The sequence below is a fragment of the Bombina bombina genome, chromosome 5 (genome assembly GCF_027579735.1).
Source record: "Bombina bombina isolate aBomBom1 chromosome 5, aBomBom1.pri, whole genome shotgun sequence".
In the NCBI taxonomy this organism is placed as follows: Eukaryota; Metazoa; Chordata; class Amphibia; order Anura; family Bombinatoridae; genus Bombina; species Bombina bombina.
Genome location: NC_069503.1, coordinates 997,839,643 through 997,859,385, shown reverse-complemented (window position 1 = coordinate 997,859,385; position 19,743 = coordinate 997,839,643). Strand labels below are relative to the sequence as shown.

The 19,743-nt window shown below is 35.8% G+C and overlaps 1 protein-coding gene across 3 annotated transcripts in view; it reads right to left on the bottom strand.

The window, feature by feature from the left end:
• CPQ (carboxypeptidase Q) overlaps positions 1–19,743 on the bottom strand; it is a 1,179,997-nt gene that overhangs the window by 123,126 nt on the left and 1,037,128 nt on the right. The window contains exon 8 of one of the 3 annotated variants that reach the window (XM_053715231.1): positions 11,677–12,124. The exons of the other annotated variants lie outside the window; for them this stretch is intronic. Coding sequence (XP_053571206.1) covers positions 12,075–12,124 — 50 coding nt within the window. The 3' untranslated portion in view covers positions 11,677–12,074. Of the gene's footprint in view, positions 1–11,676; positions 12,125–19,743 lie in introns of those variants that run through there. 3 annotated transcript variants of the gene reach the window in all.

Here is a 19,743-nt window from a genome sequence, read left to right as displayed (position 1 = left end):
CCTATCAATTGTAGCAAATTCGATGGAGTGATGATATAGTCTCCAGTTCATACGCATAACGCATATAAACAGACAAGTCAGTAAAAGGCATGTCATATAATAGTTCTGTTTTATATAGCCTAAATGTGTGTGTATATATAGGGACCCATTGAGATTTATAGATATATAAATATACACAACCTACAGCTATATTAATCCTCATTGGTCAGTAGTCTAGGATAAGAAGCACATATATGGATGGAAGGTAGTAATTTACATTTATGTATCTCACTCACTCAGTGTAATTTTAATTTTTAATTTTTACATTTTTCAATTTGACTAGAGTCAAGGGGTACTGAAAATTAGGCCAATGTTGACTAAATATATATATATATATATACACACACATATACCTTAAGATATAGTCCGTAGATCTCTATACTGGGACTGGAAAGCATATTATCAACAGAGACTATACAAAGCAGGCAGGGGGTTTGAGCAATATAGGATGGTAAATGGAAGGAACAGGACCAAGGGCAAAGATAAAAGATGGTAAATTATTCCCAATAATTTATGAGATCGACAAGAAGGACCTAACCTGCTTTTCTTGGCAACCTATAGACATGGTATTGAGACCTAAGAGAGGGGGTGATCGGGAAGTAGCACTATCTAAGAGAGAGATGCTATGGATCTTTAAGATGGATACTAGAATACCAAGAGGATTGAACTTAGAGTTTGATCTCATAAATTATTGGGAATAATTTACCATCTTAAAATAATACTTTGTTGAATCAACTTTTGATTTTATTACAGCATTCATGGGGTATGAGTCTATCAGCATGGCACATCTTGACTTGGCAAGATTTGCCCACTCTTCTTTGCAAAAACACTCCAAATCTGTCAGATTGCGAGGGCATCTCATGTGTACAGCCCTCTTCAGATCACCCCACAAATTTTCGATTGGATTCAGGTCTGAGCTCTGGCTGGGCCATTCCAAAATTTTAATCTTCTTCTGGTGAAGCCAATCCTTTGTTGATTTGGTTGTATGCTTTGGGTCGTTGTCATGCTGAAAGATGAAGTTCCTCTTCATGTTCAGCTTTCTAGCAGAAGCCTGAAGGTTTTGTGCCAATATTGACTGGTATTTGGAACTGTTCATAATTCCTTCTACCTTGAATAAGGCCCCAGTTCCAGCCCCAAAGCATGATGCTGCCATCACCATGTTTCACTGTGGGTATGATGCTCTTTTGGTGATATGCAGTGTTGTTTTTGCGCCAAACATATCTTTTGGAATTATTGCCAAAAAGTTCAACCTTGGTTTCATCAGACCAGAACACCTTTTCTCACATGCTTTTGGGACACTTCAGATGTGTTTTTGCTAAATTTAGCTGGGCTTGGGATGTTTATCTTCGTAAGAAAAGGCTTCCATCATGCCGTCTACCCCAAAGCCCAAACATATGAAGAATACGGGAGATTGTTGTCACATGTACCACACAGCCAGTACTTGCCAGATATTCCTGCAGCTCCATCCTAATGTTGCTGTAGGCCTCTTGACTGTCTTCACTGTGTTCCATGGAATACCTAATGCCTTGGAAATTCTTTTGTACCCTTCTCCTGACTGATACCTTTTAACAATGAGATCCCTCTGATGCTTTGAAAGCTCCCTGCGGACCATGGCTTTTGTGTAGGACGCGACTAAGAAAATGTCAGGAAAGACCTACTAGAACAGCTGAACTTTATTCGGGGTTAATCAGAGGCACTTTAAATTATGGCAGGTGTGTGATGACTCTTATTTAACATGGTTTTGAATGTGATTGCTTAATTCTGAACACAGCTACATCCCCAGTTATAATGCACACTTATGCAACCACATTATTTTAGTTTTTTTTTGTTTACTTGCCTAGATTTCAGTTTGTTTTTCAATTGAGTTGTGTAGTTTATAGGTCACATTAAAGGTGGAAAAAGTTCTGAAATGATTTATCTTTGTCTCCTTTTTTTACATCACAGAAACCTGACATTTTAACAGGGGTGTGTAGACTTTTTATATCCACTGTATATAGGCATAGATATATATACATAGGATTATCTATTAAAAAAATAAATAGAACATATTCTGCTATGTGCAGAACATTGGCATGCAAAATATTTACAGTAAATATACACTATAACACTTTATTAAATGTGAACATTGCATAAATATGATTTTACATGTTTTCGGTATATATATATATATATATATATATATATATATATATATATATATATATATATTAATATCTATTTAGAAATACTTAGAACATATTCTACTATGTGCATAACATTGGAATGTCAAATATTTAGAGTAAATACATAGTAAAATTTTTTATGAAATATGAATATTGCTTAAATATGCTTTTACATGAATTCATCTACTTAACTGCAAATGACTCCAATGCACTTATAGGTATGTATTTGTTTTTATATGTGTATATGTCTGTAAATACATATATACACATAAATAGATATACATATGTCTATATGTGTGTGTGTATATATATATATATATATATAATATTTACACATACATATACATCTTTAGAGATACTGCAGTATCTAGTAACACTTTAGCATACAAATGCAGTATACTGACTGCAGATAGGAAGGCTGTTCAGTTGACTTTAACCACTTTGTTACTAGAGTGACCACATATGACTAATAACACTAAAGTTAAAAATGTACTTTCATGATTCAGATAGAGCATGCAATTTTAAGAGATTTTCCAGTTTACTTCCATTATCTAATTTGCACAGTCTTATTATATATACACTTTCTGAGCCCCAAGCTCCTACTGAGCATGTGCACAAGTTCACTGGGTATACATATACTAGTCTGTGATTGGCTGATGGCTGTCACATGATACAGAGTGTGGGCAAATAGGAAGAAAAACAATTCATAAAAAAAATCTACTGCTTATTCAAAATTCAAAGTAAGTGTTTTTCGCATTGTCTTTTTATTATGCACTTGTTAATTACACAATTGTACTGTATTGAATGTTCCTTTAAGTACGTTTTTTAAAATACAGTGTAAACATCACCAATAAAACACTTAAATGCAAAAGAAATGTTTATATATCCCATTATGTATAAATTAGCATTTATCCAAACTGTATTATTATACTGTACACTTATTTTTAATTTTTACTCTCCATACAGAAACTATTTCTATAGATGCCCATACCTGGTGAGTATGTTTTTTCTTATCTCCTTTACTTGTGGCCATTTAGGACTAGCGGTCAATTATTTTGTGCCCTGCTCTAAGCAATCACAGTGAAGCTATAGTTTGCCTGACAAAGCAACATGCTTCACTATGATTGCTTAGAGCAGGAAGTGAATTATTTAAAATGAAGGGGTCAATCACAATCGATTGATGATTTGCTCACATAGTTGTTTTTAGCTTTCCGAACGAATTGGTTGTTGAGTTTCTCAAAGGATCGCAATGCAAAATTATTTAGTTTGTTAAAAGTGCAGAGTCTCAAACACAAAAGCTTCCGAAAAAGCTGTTGTGTGTAGTAGCTGTCCTTCATATAGAAACTGACAGAAACAAAGACACAAGAGTACTTTCAAAGTACTCATGCCTACAGTATTGAACTAATGGTCACGAAGGAGCATTCCGGCTTACAAGTTCAATAATGTTTGAAAAGCACTTTCATGACGGTGTTAGCCTGCATGGAGGAATATTCCTTATAAAAACCTAGTCTTGATGGCGCAATCTCATTTGAGATCCTCCTAGGTAGATACAATGTTGCAAGGCAGCAGGTTCATGCTTTACATTTTAAGCAAAGTTAAAATCCAGTTTAAAAAGTTATTTCAATAGAAACCTATAGTCGCCATCTTGTTTTCAGATCAGTCCAAAATGGAAATGGTGCTTTAAACAAATATCAAAATAGTGTCAAAAACAATACTTAGACGTGCACTTGAGTATTGGATGAATGCAAATACATCAGAATTTTGCTAATTCATTGAAATGATTAATATACAAGCAGACAAATATATTATTGGACGAAATGGATCAAAAACGAATGATTGCTTAACAAAATCAATTTATTCATGCAGTTTGGTGCCAAAAAAAAGGTGCAGGGATGGGGGAAGGAACTATATTGTCTGGTTAATAAGCTCCTTTGTTTGTAATGATGTACAGGGGGTCTTACCATTCATTTAATCATCGTCCACTGTCCAATCGTGCCATAATGATATTGATCACTGATGTTAGGGAAGACCAGTCAGGCGGTAAATCCTGGATTCTAGTCTTAAATGAGTTGTATGGGTTTTTTTAACATTGAAAAATAGGTTATTTTAATTGTTTGCATCCTATAATGTAAGAATTTTGTTAATATTGATTGTCTATATTAGTTGTTGGGACGAAAATTGGCCTAACCGAACGTTCCTAAAAATCTGAAACAAATCTTTTGGACGAAACAACTTTTTTTTTGCCAATACACGTCTTGTTCCTATGAAATTCAGAATTGTATGATCCCATTTTAAAACCCGATTTTGAAAACATCAGTACTGTTAGTGATCAAATATTAAAATGAAAAATTACGTTATTTGTAGACGTTGGGTTCCTGAAGAGACTTTTCCTGCAGATCTCCTGTACAGGATATCACATACTCAACACATATACATAGGTACCTATACATAAGTAAATGCATACCTTGTCCACTGTACATCCTCTACAATAGTGATGCATGGAGAGTAAATCAATATAATGTATGGTCATAGAACTCTACAATGTGTCATGTGGCCATTTCAGAGTGGTTTGCACATGTGCAAGATAATAGACTGCTTCCAAATAGCCAAGAAATCAAAAAGCCAAGAAATACTTGCAAAAAAGTGTGCAAAATGCCCTTTTGATGACTTATCCTGTGCCTAGAGGGTTGAATTTGAAAAGTCAAAACTGGCCTCTGAAAGGTGTTAAAAAGTAAATTGAAAATTGATTGTGATCACTGAGAGCTTTTCAGCCCCAGGAATCCAAAAAAACATTTGTGAGTAAGGGAAAGAGCCAAAAATGGGCCATTGTGATCACACTGGATCAAAAAATAGCCTTAGCTGTTTGCAAAAGCAAGCAAAATAAGTAATGGATGCATAATGTATTGTTATACTTTCAGTAATTACATTTTTAATATAATGACGATAAGCACTGAGTCTCTATTGACTGTCAAAAAGAAATATCATCCCCAACCTTAGCATGGGCAGCCTTCACTCAGTTCTCTAAAAAAAAAAAAAAAAAAAAAAAAAAAAAAAAGGGGCTGAAGCTACATATAGTAGCCATCTGACTCCCATAGTGCATTTTAACTTGCATTCACTTCTAGTTTTGCATATATACACTTTTCTTTCAGTGCAATAAGTCTATTATGTATTTTGAAACAAAGTCTGCAGCTTCATTTGTAGAGAAACAGCACAACATGCTGGTGGAACATGCATAGAGAAGACGATTAACCTTTGGACAGAACTTCAGACACACCCAAGGAATTCCCCATGTTAAATTATCTATTTTTTTTATGATTTTAACGTCATTCATTAAATCTGTAGTTTTTATTTTTTACATTTTTATTTATATTAACCATTAGCTAGATTACGAGTTTTGCGTTATGAGGGGTGCTAACTTGTACGTTATTGTCACCGCTCACTTACCTACAGCACTGTTATTACAGGTTTTTATAAACCCGGCGTTAAAAGGCAAGAAGTGAGCGTAGAGCAAAATTGTGCTCCATACCGCACTCCAATACCAGCGCTGCTTAATTCAGCGGTGAGCTGGTTGTACGTGCTCATGCACGATTTCCCTATAGACATTAATGGGGAGAACCGGCTGAAAAAAAGCCTAACACCTGCAAAAAAGCAGAGTAAAGGTCTGTAACGGATCCCCATTGATTCCTATGGGGAAACACATTATATGTTTACACCTTACACCCTAACATGAACCCTGAGTCTAAACACCCCTAATCTTACACTTATTAACCCCTAATCTGCTGCCCCCAACATCGCTGACACCTACATTATACTTATTAACCCCTAATCTGCCACCCCGACATCACCAACACCTACATTATATTTATTAACCCCTAATCTGCTGCTCCGGACATCGCCGCCTCTAAAATAAACATATAAACCCATAAACCGCCGCACTCCCGCCTCGCAAACACTAGTTAATATTATTAACCCCTACCGTCACCTACCTTCATTTATTAACCCCTAATCTGCCGCTCCCGACGTCGCCGCCACTATACTATATTTATTAACCCCTAAACCTAAGTCTTACCCTAACATCCCCCAACTTAAATATAATTTAAATAAAATCTACTATTTTATAACTAAATAATTCCTATTTAAAACTTTGTTTGTATTTATTTTAACTAGGTAGGTAGAACTAGTTTGTATTTATTTTAACTAGGTAGAATAGTTACTAAATAGTTATTAACTATTTAATAACTACCTAGCTAAAATAAATACAAATTTACCTGTAAAATAAAACCTAACCTGTCTTACACTAACACCAAACCTTACACTACAATTAAATAAATTACCTAAATTAAATACAATTAACTAAATTAAATACAATTACCTAAATCACAAAAAAAAAAAACACTAAATTACACAAAATAATAAACAAATTGCGGGGCATTGCCCCAAATAAATCAGCTCTTTTACTTGTAAAAGAAAATACAAACGCCCCCCCCCCAACAGTAAAACCCACCACCCACACAACCAACCCCTCAAATAAAAGTCTAACTTAAAAAACCTAAAGCTCCCCATTGCCCTGAAAAGGGCATTTAGCTCTATTGCAGCCCAAAGCCCTAACCTAAAAATAAAACCCACCCAATAAACCCTTTAAAAAACCTAACACTAACCCCTGAAGATCCACTTACAGTTTTGAAGAGCCGACATCCATCCTCAACAAAGCTGGGAGAAGTCCTCAATGAAGCAGCAAGAAGTCCTCAACGAAGCCGGGAAAAGTCTTCATCCAAACCGGGAGAAGTAGTCCTCCATCCGGTGCAGAGCAGGTCCATCTTCAAGACATCCGGCGCGGAGCATCCTCTTCTGATGACGACAACGAATGAAGGTTCCTTTAAGTGACATCATCCAAGATGGTGTCCCTTAGATTCCGATTGGCTGATAGAATTCTATCAGCCAATCGGAATTAAGGTTGAAAAAATCTTTGGGGGGGGCTTTTTTATTTTGATAGGGCTATTAGATTAGGTGTAATAAGTTTAAATATCTTCTAATTTGTTTTTAATTTTGTGTTATTTAGTGTTTTTTTGTGATTTAGGTAATTGTATTTAATTTAGGTAATTTATTTAATTGTAGTGTAAGGTTAGGTGTTAGTGTAAGACAGGTTAGGTTTTATTTTACAGGTAAATTTGTATTTATTTTAGGTAGGTAGTTATTAAATAGTTAATAACTATTTAGTAACTATTCTACCTAGTTAAAATAAATACAAACTTGCCTGTAAAATAAAAATAAACCCTAAGCTAGATACAATGTAGCTATTAGTTATATTATAGCTAGCTTTGGGTTTATTTTACAGGTAAGTATTTAGTTTTAAATAGGAATTATTTAGTTATTAATAGTAGATTTTTTTTAGAATTATTTTAATTATATTAAAGTTAGGGGGTGTTAGGGTTAGACTTAGGTTTAGGGGTTAATAAATATAGTATAGTGGCGGCGACGTTGGGGGCAGCAGATTAGGGGTTAATAAATGTAGGTAGTTGGCGGCGATGTTAGGGACAGCAGATTAGGGGTTAATAATATTTAACTAGTGTTTGCAAGGCGGGAGTGCGGCGGTTTAGGGGTTAATATGTTTATTATAGTGGCGGTGATGTCCGGAGTGGCAAATTAGGGGTTAATAATTTTTTTTAGTGTTTGCGATGCAGGAGGGCCTCAGTTTAGGGGTTAATAGGTAGTTTATGGGTGTTAGTGTACTTTTTAGCACTTTAGTTATGAGTTTTATGCTACAGCTCTGTAGTATAAAACTCATAACTACTGACTTTAGAATGCATTATGAATGTTGCGTGATAGGCTGTACCGCTCACTTTTTGGCCTAAAAAAAAAAAAAAATCTTGTAATATTGGCGCTATGGAAGTCCCATTGAAAAAAAGATTTTACGAAAATGAGCCTTAATGCTGCTTTTTACTCATAACGCAAAACTCGTAATCTAGCCTCATGTTTAAAGCATGTTTCCAAAGGTGTTATAATTATTGTTTTTCTGCTTTGATATCATATACTGGGCACTTACAACTATAGATGTTAATAAAATGAACGTATACTAGCAAATCTGTAGAAAATATAGGTTTAGTGATGCTTAATGAATTTTGAACATGATCTCACCATTTTATCAAACCCCTCCGACAAACTAACAAGCATTTATTAATGTAGTTTATTTTGGTAAAACCCGTAAAAAATAAAACTATAAAAATAATGATTTAATAAATAATACATTTCTACATTTACTTTGGGTGATCCATTTACTCCTAACCTGGGATACATGATTGATTTAGAAAAATAGTACAGCCTCATTAATGAAAATAAAATAATCTTTAACGCTCAGGTTTTATTATAAACTGAATTGAACTTTGCTAGAAATAACTTTCTATTTTTCTACCACTGGATGTTGAAAGATTAAAATAAACCCTAAAGCCTAAAAGAAGATTTAATTTATTCGCTCCACAAATAATCCACACCATTTTTAAAAAGAGACTAAAATAAAAAAAAAATCATTACACATACTGAGGCACCATTTCTGCATATAAAATACAATATTTCAGTGTAGAAAAAAAATAGACTGTGATGAACGGGTTATAGCTCAAATCAGAAAATGTATATTTACATAAAAAGGTTTAAAAATAGGAGCTGTTTGTATATACTGTCTGTGTACATTTAAACTGTAAGAGGCTTACATAAATTGGAGCAATGATTTTATTTAGTAACATTAAAGTTGTGGCTATCAATGAAAGCATAATACTCTTTGTTCATAACATCACTCTGTAATTAAAGTGAGAGGGTTTTTTCTTGGTCAAACAGATGTTCAATTTCAAGATTCAAATACAGACTTACAGAAACAGTTTCAATATAAATATACCATAATGTGAAAATGTCTCGTATAAATGTAATCACTATTTGATTTTGAGTAACTGTTTTATTATTTATTTATTTTTGTAATTGTGAATTTGACATTTAAGTGAATTGTTAACCCCATAAGGACCAGGAATTAAAAAAAAAAAAAAAAAAAAAACGCCAAAAAGACCAGAGAATTTTTTTAGCATTTTTGCTATCACTCCATTTAAACAGAAATAGAGTCTTGTTTGTTTTTATTTACCTATAAAAAAAAAAATAATAAAAAATTATATATATATATATATATATATATATATATATATATATATACACACACTGTATATATATTTAGAACCCAAGGTATTGATCTAGGCTCATTTTAGTATATTTTATGCCACCATTTTGCCACCAAATGGGATCATATTTTTTTTTTTTTTACTTTTTCACAAACTTTGGGTTTTCTCAATGAAATTATTTACATACCACTTGTGCAATCATGGCACAAACTAATGTAAAAGCTTCTCTGGGGTCGCCTTTGTTCAGAAACAGCAGGCATGCATGGCTTTGCCATTGTTTTTGACAAATAGTAGGCCACTAATTGCAGCTGTGCACCACACTTCTGAAATTCCCAACAGTGAATGGGGTTAATCAGGTAGCTTGTAAGGTTAATTTAAGGTGTGGTGTAGAGATTACCCTACCACCCCCTGATCTCTATCCAAACATCTCTCTTCCCTCCCTCACCCTCCACTGGTCACCACCATCTTAAGTACTGGCCGACAGTCTGCCAGTGTGCAGTTTAAGGCATTTATTTTTATTTTTTTTAAACATTTTTTTTTTTTACTTTCTGCAGTGTAGTGAGAACCCTCCTCATCCACCCACCTCCCTGATCCCTCCCACAGCTTTCCAACCCTCCCCTCTTACTTGCTACCACCATGCTACCTAGTTTGAAGAGTTTTTTTCTTAATAATTACTATTTATTTTTTCTTTAGTGTCATGGTCCCCCCTCCCCTCAACTGATTGTCTATAGTGCATCCATCCCTCTCCCTTCAATTTTTTTTACCGTATTGTAGGACCACTCCCACTCCTTCACACTTCCTCCCAACTTCGCCGCTGGGCTGCCCACCAGCCTCCCACACCAACTGCCAACCACAATGGAGATCATTACAGTGACATAGATCGTATCAGTGTCTGTAATGATCTGACAATCTAGCTTCATATGGTAATTGGAGCACGATCAGCACTCCCTTACCATATGAAGGGAGATGCTTTCTGAGCCGACAGCTGGGACTGCAGTATGAGACAGAAGGTAGGATGTATTTACTTCGTTAACAGGGTATACTAGCCAAGGGACAGTCTAATCAAAATTAAACTTTCATAATTCAGATAGGGCATGCAATTTTAAACAACTTTCCAATTTATGTTTGCCATCACATTTCCTTTATTCTCTTTGTATTCTTTGTTGAAAGCTAAACCTAGGTAGGCTCATATGCTAATTCCTAAGCCCTTAAATGCTGTCTGTTATCTCAGTACATTTGGAAAGTTTTTCACAGCTAGACAGCGCTAGTTCATGTGTGCCATATAGATAACATTTTGCTCACTATTGTGGAGTTATTTATGAGTGAGCACTGATTGGCTAAAATGCAAGTCTGTCAAAAGCACTGAGATAAGGGGACAGTCTGCAGTGGCTTAGATACAAGGTAATCACAGAGGTAAAAAGTATATTAAAGAGACAGTCAAGTCTCAAAAAAACTTTCAGCATTCAAATAGGGCATGTCATTTTAAACAACTTTCCTTTTTACTTTTATCACCAATTTTGCTTTGTTCTATTGGTATTCTTAGTTGAAAGCTAAACCTAGGAGGTTCATATGCTTAGACCTTAAAGGGATATTCCAGCCAAAATTGGAAACCACATGGATGCATTTCGGTATTGAACAGAAGCAATTTTGTAATATACACGCATTAGCAAAAATGCTTCTAATAAAAGCTCTAGCTGTTTCAAAAGTGTATTTAAGTATGCACCGTGCACCAGCATTTTAAACACAGCACTTGCTTAGAGAGCCTAAGGTGCTCGTACCGTCTGGTAATTACTCAATTTGTTCATTACTGACATGATACAAGCTCCAGTGATGGTCTGAGCATCATTTAAAATGTGTGTGCAGTGACAATATCTAGCTATGCTTCACATGCACGTGCAGAGAAAAATGTTAACACTAAAACAGTGATAACTTTTACTAGAAGCATTTTTGCTAATACATGTATATTGCAAATACGTTTCTATTCAAAGATGTAATTAATCTATGTGCTTTTAGATTTTGACTGGAATGTCCCTTTAAAGGCCGCCTCTGCATTTGACAGTTTTTCACCACTAGAGGGCATTAGTTCACGTGTTTCATATAGATAACATTGAGCTCATGCACTTAAATTTACCGAGCAGTGAGCACCGATTGGCTAAAAAGCAAGTCTGTCAAAAGAAGTGAAATAAGGGACAGTCTGCAGAGGCTTAGATACAAGGTAATCACAGAGGTAAAACGTGTATTATTATAACTGTGTTGGTTGTGAAAAACTAAGGAATGGGTAATTAAGGGATTATCTATCTTTTAAAATGACAACAATTCTGGTGTTGACTGTCCCTTTAATATAACTGTGTTGGTTATGCAAATCTGGGGAATGGATAATAAAGGGATTATCTATATTTTTAATCAATTCTGGATTAAACTGTCCCGTTAAGACAAAAACAATTGCTGAGAATGGCTGGAGTTTTAAGTGCAATGTAAAATAAAAAGCAAAAAATTCAAAGCTTTATCTTTAGAATCCTAAACAAAATTCTGTGTTCTCCTAATTGGACATGTGCATAGATCAATACATTTGTTTTGAATAATTTGTAATTTATTTATTTTTTGCATTTCAGATTAGTTCATTGTGTTGTTCAGTTCAATGGAATTTTGTTAAAATTATTTATCCATTAACTAAATTCCTTGCCCATCATTTTCCGTAGGGAATTTCTTCAGAACATCATAGTTGCAGCTGGACAGCAGCACACATGGGCACATAGGCATCCAAAGCTGTAGGGAAGCAGCAGAAGAGATGCAAGATAGCATAATACTACAACACAGTGTGAGACTGTTGTCTTAAATTTCACAATTTGAAGCAGCAGCAACAGTTCATATGGGCAGATGGGCACAGTGATTGGTATAAAACAACAACACTGAAGTATCTGAAGTCCTTGTAATTGGATAACCAGTGCACTTGTAATCATTAAACGAGTATCCTATGGGGAAAATCTGACTCTTCATTACCTGGATGAAGTTTACAAAATCTGCTGAAGTATCACAAAGAGATCCCTTTCCACCTTCATAACTCTACACACGTCATCTTTAGTACTGAAACCAAACTGTTATCTCAAATCAGCACACATTATAGCAGTAGCACAAATGAGCAAACAACAATACGACATGGTGGTTTATGTCAGAGGTATACATTAAAAACACAAGAGTGTTTCATAGCCCTGCAATTTGATAATGAGTACTTTTCAAATCCTTTATTGAGTTTACTATGGGACACGTTTGACACTCCATTACATTGATGAAGGCTACAAAAACCAAAAAGTACCACAAAAAGATAGGGTGTTAGATTTTACCCCCACTTTTTTTGCTAAATTGACTCCTATGGGGGAATACATGAATGCGCACTAGATATTAGAAGTTTACTTTCAACTCATAATACAAGCACAACTCGATGAGTGCAAAAAGTCAAACTTCTATTGCAGTTAACGCTTGAGCGGAAGCGTTTAATGGTGATCCACTTGTAATCTGACCTGTAATCATATAGGTCAGCCACATCCAGTTTTGCTGACAGGGAATAAGCAGGTTGGTAATAAAAGTGACAATATAATTATTGAGCAAACATGCCCAGTATACCCATCCTGCCTATATACAAATGACATTGATTTTATTTGCCAGTGATCGGCATGGATTTGGATAACAATAGGAAAATAATATAGGACAGAATGATCAAAAATTAAAAACGTTCATGATTTAGATAGAACATGCAGTTTAAAACATTTTTTAATTTACCTCTGTTCGCATCTTTTGAATCTAGGTAGGCTCATAGGAGCTAAGGAGCGTACATTCTATGGAAGCAGAGTTTGCAACTATGTATAACATGCTGCAAACATTGTTTCAAAAACTGCTGCCAAACAGTGCTAAAGACACTGCTGCCAAAGAGTGCTAAAGACAACTCTTCCTTTAAAGACTGAAATTTCAACATTTAAAAGACCATTCTAGAGACACTAAAAGACTTCCTAGTAGTCGAGGAATTTACAGCATAGCATTACTGAATAACCAGCAAACCATAGTTTACTTGCTCTAGTCCTGAGGATATAGTAAGTACCTACAAATCTAAAACCTTGATGAAACGCTGCAGTTTATTGGGTATTATTTCTGAGAATACAGCAAGGGCCTAGAAATTTAAAGCCTTGAGGAAATGCTGCAGTTTACTGGGTATTTCTGAGGATATAGTAAGGGCCTACAAATCTAAAGCCTTGACGAAATGCTGTTGTTTACTGGGTATTTCTGAGGATATAGTAAGTGCCTAGAAATCCAAAGCCTTGAGGAAATGCTACAGTTTACTAGGTATTTCTGAGCATATAGTAAATGCCTAGAAATCTAATACATTGAGGAAAGGCTGTAGTTTACTGGGTATTTCTATGGATACAGTAAGATCCTACAAATCTAAAGCCTTGGGGAAATGCTGTAGTTTACTGGGTATTTCTGAGCATATAGTAATGGCATAAAAAATCTAAAGCCTTGAGGAAATTATGCAGTTTATTGGGTATTTCTGAGGATATTGTAAGGGCCTACAAATCTAAAACTTGAGGAAATGCTGTAGTTTACTGGGTATTTCTGAGCATATAGAAAGGGCCTACAGATCAAAAACCTTGAGGAAATGTTGCAGTTTATTGGGTATTTCTGAGCATTTAGCAAGGGCCTACAAATCTAAAGCCTTGAGGAAATGCTGCAGTTTATTGGGTATTTCTGAGGATATAGTAAGTGCCTACAAATCTAAAGCCTTGAGGAAATGCTGCAGTTTATTGGGTATTTCTGAGGATATAGTAAGGGCCTACAAATCTAAAGCCTTGAGGAAATGTGTTTATTGGGTATTTCTGATCATTTAGCAAGGGCCTACAAATCTAAAGCCTTGAGGAAATGCTGCAGTTTACTGGGTATTTCTGAGGATATAGTAAGGGCCTACAAATCTAAAGCCTTGAGGAAATGCTGTAGTTTATTGGGTATTTCTGAGGATATAGTAAAAGCCTACAAATCTAAAACCTTGAGGAAATGCTGCAGTTTACTGGGTATTACTGAGGATATAGTAAGGGCCTACAAATATAAAACCTTGAGGAAATCAAATACTAGTAAACTTAGTGATACTGAACGTCACTAGGGTACTTGTAAGAGGCACCTGGAAGCAAGTGAAATTACCAAAATAAAGCAATAAATTGGAGATAAATAATAAAATGTTAAAATAACTATATGGTTAAATAGACCAATGCTAATACAGCGCTGATAAAGGAATAAGTTGGAAATAAATATTAAAATAACTATATGGTTAAATGGACCAATGCTAATACAGCGACAATATGTGAAAATATGTGAAAATATAGGTCTACAGCAGGAGACAACAATAGCCACAAGGCAGGTATATAAATATATGTATATGTATATATATATATATATATATATATATATATATATATATATATATATAAACTTAAAAGTCCAATAAATGATTGGTTCAAAAAGTCCCCTTATATTCAAATCCAGAGGTTTAGAGATGATGAAATATATCCAGGATATATAGGCCGCTCCTCCAGGGTGTCTTGCCACGACACAGAAAGTAGGACCTAAAAGGAACAGAATAGAGGGTGCCACATAGTGCATATTATAAATAACTTTAGGTGGTGAGCGGAAAATAAATGAAAACCTACTCACACAGAGTAAAGCACTGATGTGCAGTACAAGCAGTCCGGAACCACACGTCGTCCGGTAGACCAATGGAAGATATCGCCAAAAGGGGTTCCTCCTCTCACCAGGGAGAGTCCAGAGATGCCCAGAGATCAATAGTCAGGATATGCCAATGGAGCAGGAATCAATAGGAGTCCACCCACAGGTCAGGAGACACAATGCAACATGTGAAGAAAGTCCAGGGGATGTTTTGAACACCAAAGCACTCCCCAGACAGCATGTACAGTAGATCTCTGAGGTTTGGTTCTTCTCAGTCGTCTTCTTGTTGGTCACACGTGAATTAGCACCAATACTCCAATAAATGATTTTGACCTTAATGTCACTGAGCAACAGGTATTCACCTTGTCAATGAGAGTAACACTGACCTATAACGCACAATAACACCTATATAGTGCGTTATAGGTCAGTGTTACTCTCATTGACAAGGTGAATACCTGTTGCTCAGTGACATTAAGGATCAAAATAATTTATTGGAGTATTGGTGCTAATTCACGTGTGATCAACAAGAAGACGGCTGAGAAGAACCAAACCTCAGAGATCTACTGTACATGCTGACTGGGGAGTGCTTTGGTGTTCAAAATGCCCCTGGACTCCTATTGATTCCTGCTCCATTGGCATATCCTGACTATTGATCTCTGGGCATCTCTGGACTCTCCCTGGTGAGATGAGGAACTCCTTTTGGCGATATCTTCCATTGGTCTACCGGGCGACGTGTGGTTCCGGACTGCTTGTACTGCACATCAGTGCTTTACTCTGTGTGAGTAGGTTTTCATTTATTTTCCGCTCACCACCTAAAGTTATTTATAATCTGCACTATGTGGCACCCTCTATTCTGTTCCTTTTAGACCTTGAGGAAATGCTGTAGTTTACTGGGTATTTCCGAGGATATAGTAAGGGCCTGCAAATCTAAAGCCTTGAGGAAATGCTGCAGTTTATTCAGTAATTCTGAGGACAGAGTAAGGGCCTAGAAATCTAAAACCTTGAGGAAATGCTGTAGTTTACTTGGTATTTGAGGATATAGTAAGGGCCTATAAATCTAAAACCTTGAGGAAATTCTGCAGTTTACTGGGTTTTCATGAGGATATAGTAAGGACCTAGAAATCTAAAACCTTGAGGAAATGATGTAGTTTACTGGGTATTTGAAGTTATAGTAAGGGCCTACAAATCTAAAGCCTTGAGGAAATGCTGCAGTTTATTCAGTAATTCTGAGGACAGAGTAAGGGCCTAGAAATCAAAAACCTTGAGGAAATGCTGTAGTTTACTGAGTATTTCTGAGGATATAGTAAGGGCCTACAATTATAAAGCCTGGAGGAAATGCTGCAGTTTACTGGGTTTTCATGAGGATATAGTAAGATCCTACAAATATAAAACCTTGAGGAAATGCTGCAGTTTATTGGGTATTTCTAAATGATATAGTAAGGGCCTAGAAATCTAAAGCCTTGAGGAAATGCTGTAGTTTACTGGGTATTTCTGATGATATAGTAAGGGCCTAGAAATCCAAAGCCTTGAGGAAAGGCTGTAGTTTACTGGGTATTTCTGAGGTTACAGTAAGATCCTACAAATCTAAAGCCTTGGGGAAATGCTGTAGTTTCCGGGTATGTCTAAACATATAGTAATGGCATACAAATCTAAAGCCTTGAGGAAATGCTGTAGTTTACTGGGTTTTCATGAGGATATATAGTAAGATCCTACAAATCTAAAACCTTGAGGAAATGCTGCAGTTTATTCAGTAATTCTGAGGACAGAGTAAGGGCCTAGAAATATAAAACCTTGAGATAATGCTGCAGTTTACTGGGTATTTCTGAGGATATAGTAAGGGCCTACAATTATAAAGCCTGGAGGAAATGCTGCAGTTTACTGGGTTTTCATGAGGATATAGTAAGATCCTACAAATATAAAACCTTGAGGAAATGCTGCAGTTTATTCAGTAATTCTGAGGACAGAGTAAGGGCCTAGAAATCTAAAACCTTGGGAAAATGCTGCAGTTTATTGGGTATTTCTAAATGATATACTAAGGGCCTAGAAATCTAAAGCCTTGAGGAAATGCTGTAGTTTACTGGGTATTTCTGATGATATAGTAAGGGCCTAGAAATCCAAAGCCTTGAGGAAAGGCTGTAGTTTACTGGGTATTTCTGAGGTTACAGTAAGATCCTACAAATCTAAAGCCTTGGGGAAATGCTGTAGTTTCCGGGTATGTCTAAACATATAGTAATGGCATACAAATCTAAAGCCTTGAGGAAATGCTGTAGTTTACTGGGTTTTCATGAGGATATATAGTAAGATCCTACAAATCTAAAACCTTGAGGAAATGCTGCAGTTTATTCAGTAATTCTGAGGACAGAGTAAGGGCCTAGAAATATAAAACCTTGAGATAATGCTGCAGTTTACTGGGTATTTCTGAGGATCTATTAAGGGCCTACAAATCTAAAACCTTGAGGAGAGGCTGTAGTTTACTGGGTATTTCTGAGGATATAGTAAGAACCTAAAAATATAAAACCTTGGGGAAATGCTGTAATTTAATGGGTATTTCTGAGCATATAGTAATGGCATACAAATCAAAAGCCTTGAGGAAATGCTGCAGTTTATTGGGTATTTCTAAGGATATTGTAAGGGCCTACAAATCTAAAGCCTTGAGGGAATGTTGCAGTTTATTGGGTATTTCTGAGCATTTAGCAAGGGCCTACAAATCTAAAGCCTTAAGGAAATGCTGCAGTTTATTGGGTATTTCTGAGGATATAGTAAGAGCCTACAAATCTAAAGCCTTGAGGAAATGCTGTAGTTTGCTGTGTATTTCTGAGGATATAGTAAAAGCCTTCAAATCTAAAACCTTGAGGAAATGCTGCAGTTTACTGGGTATTTCTGATATAGTAAGGGTCTACAAATCTAAAACCTTGAGGAAATGTTGTAGTTTACTTGGTATTTCTGAGGATATAGTAAGAGCCTACAAATCTAAAGCCTTGAGGAAATGCTGTAGTTTGCTGTGTATTTCTGAGGATATAGTAAAAGCCTTCAAATCTAAAACCTTGAGAAAATGCTGCAGTTTACTGGGTATTTCTGATATAGTAAGGGCCTACAAATCTAAAGCCTTGAGGAAATGCTGCAGTTTATTGTGTATTTCTGAGGATATAGTAATGGCCTACAAATATAAAGCCTTGAGGAAATGCTGCAGTTTAATGGGTATTTCTGAGGATATAGTAAGTTCCTACAAATATAAAGCCTGGAGGAAATGCTGCAGTTTACTGGGTATTTCTGAGCATATAGTAAGTTCCTACAAATATAAAGCCTGGAGGAAATGATGCAGTTAGCTGGGTTTTCATGAGGATATAGCAAGATCCTAGAAATCTAAAACCTTGAGGAAATGCTACACTTTATTCAGTATTTCTGAGGACAGAGTAAGGGCCTAGAAATTTAAAACCTTGAGGAAATGCTGCAGTTTACTGGGTATTTCTGAGGATATAGTAAGAACCTACAGATCTAAAGCCTGGAGGAAATGTTGCAGTTAGCTGGGATTTCATGAGGATATAGTAAGATCCTACAAATCTAAAACCTTGAGGAAATGCTGCACTTTATTCAGTATTTCTGAGGACAGAGTAAGGGCCTACAAATCTAAAGCCTGGCGGAAATGCTGCAGTTTATTGGTATTTCTAAGGATATTGTAAGGGCCTACAAATCTAAAGCCTTGAGGAAATGCTGCAGTTTATTGGGTATTTCTGAGGATATAGTAAGATCCTACAAATCTAAAGCCTTAAGGAAATGCTGTATTTTACTGGGTATTTCTGAGGATATAGTAAGGGCCTACACATCTAAACCTTGAGGAAATGCTGTAGTTTATTGGGTATTTCTGAGGATCTAGTAAGGGCCTAGAAATCTAAAGCCTTGAGGAAATGCTGCAGTTTACTGGGTATTTCTGAGGATCTAGTAAGGGCCTAGAAATCTAAAGCCTTGAGGAAATGCTGTAGTTTACTGGGTATTTCTGAGGATCTAGTAAGGGCCTACAAATCTAAAGCCTTGAGGAAATGCTGTAGTTTACTGGGTATTTCTGAGGATATAGTAAGGGAATAAAAATCTAAAGCCTTGATGAAATGCTGTAGTTTATTGGGTATTTCTGAGGATATAGTCAAGCATACAAATCTAAAACCTTGAGGAAATGCTGCAGTTTACTGGGTATTTCTGATATAGTAAGGGTCTACAAATCTAAAACCTTGAGGAAATGCTGTAGTTTACTGGGTATTTCTGAGGATATAGTAAGGGCCTACAAATCTAAAGCCTTGAGGAAATGCTGCAGTTTACTGGGTATTTCTGAGGATATAGTAAGGGCCTACAAATATAAAGCCTGGAGGAAATGCTGCAGTTTACTGGGTATTTCTGAGGATATAGTAAGTTCTTACAAATATAAAGCCTGGAGGAAATGCTGCAGTTTACTGGGTATTTGAGGATATAGTAAGTTCCTACAAATATAAAGCCTGGAAGAAATGATGCAGTTAGCTGGGTTTTCATGAGGATATAGCAAGATCCTAGAAATCTAAAACTTGAGGAAATGCTGCACTTTATTCAGTATTTCTGAGGACAGAGTAAGGGCCTACAAATCTAAAGCCTGGAGGAAATGCTGCAGTTTATTGGGTATTTCTGAGGATATAGTAAGATCCTACAAATCTAAA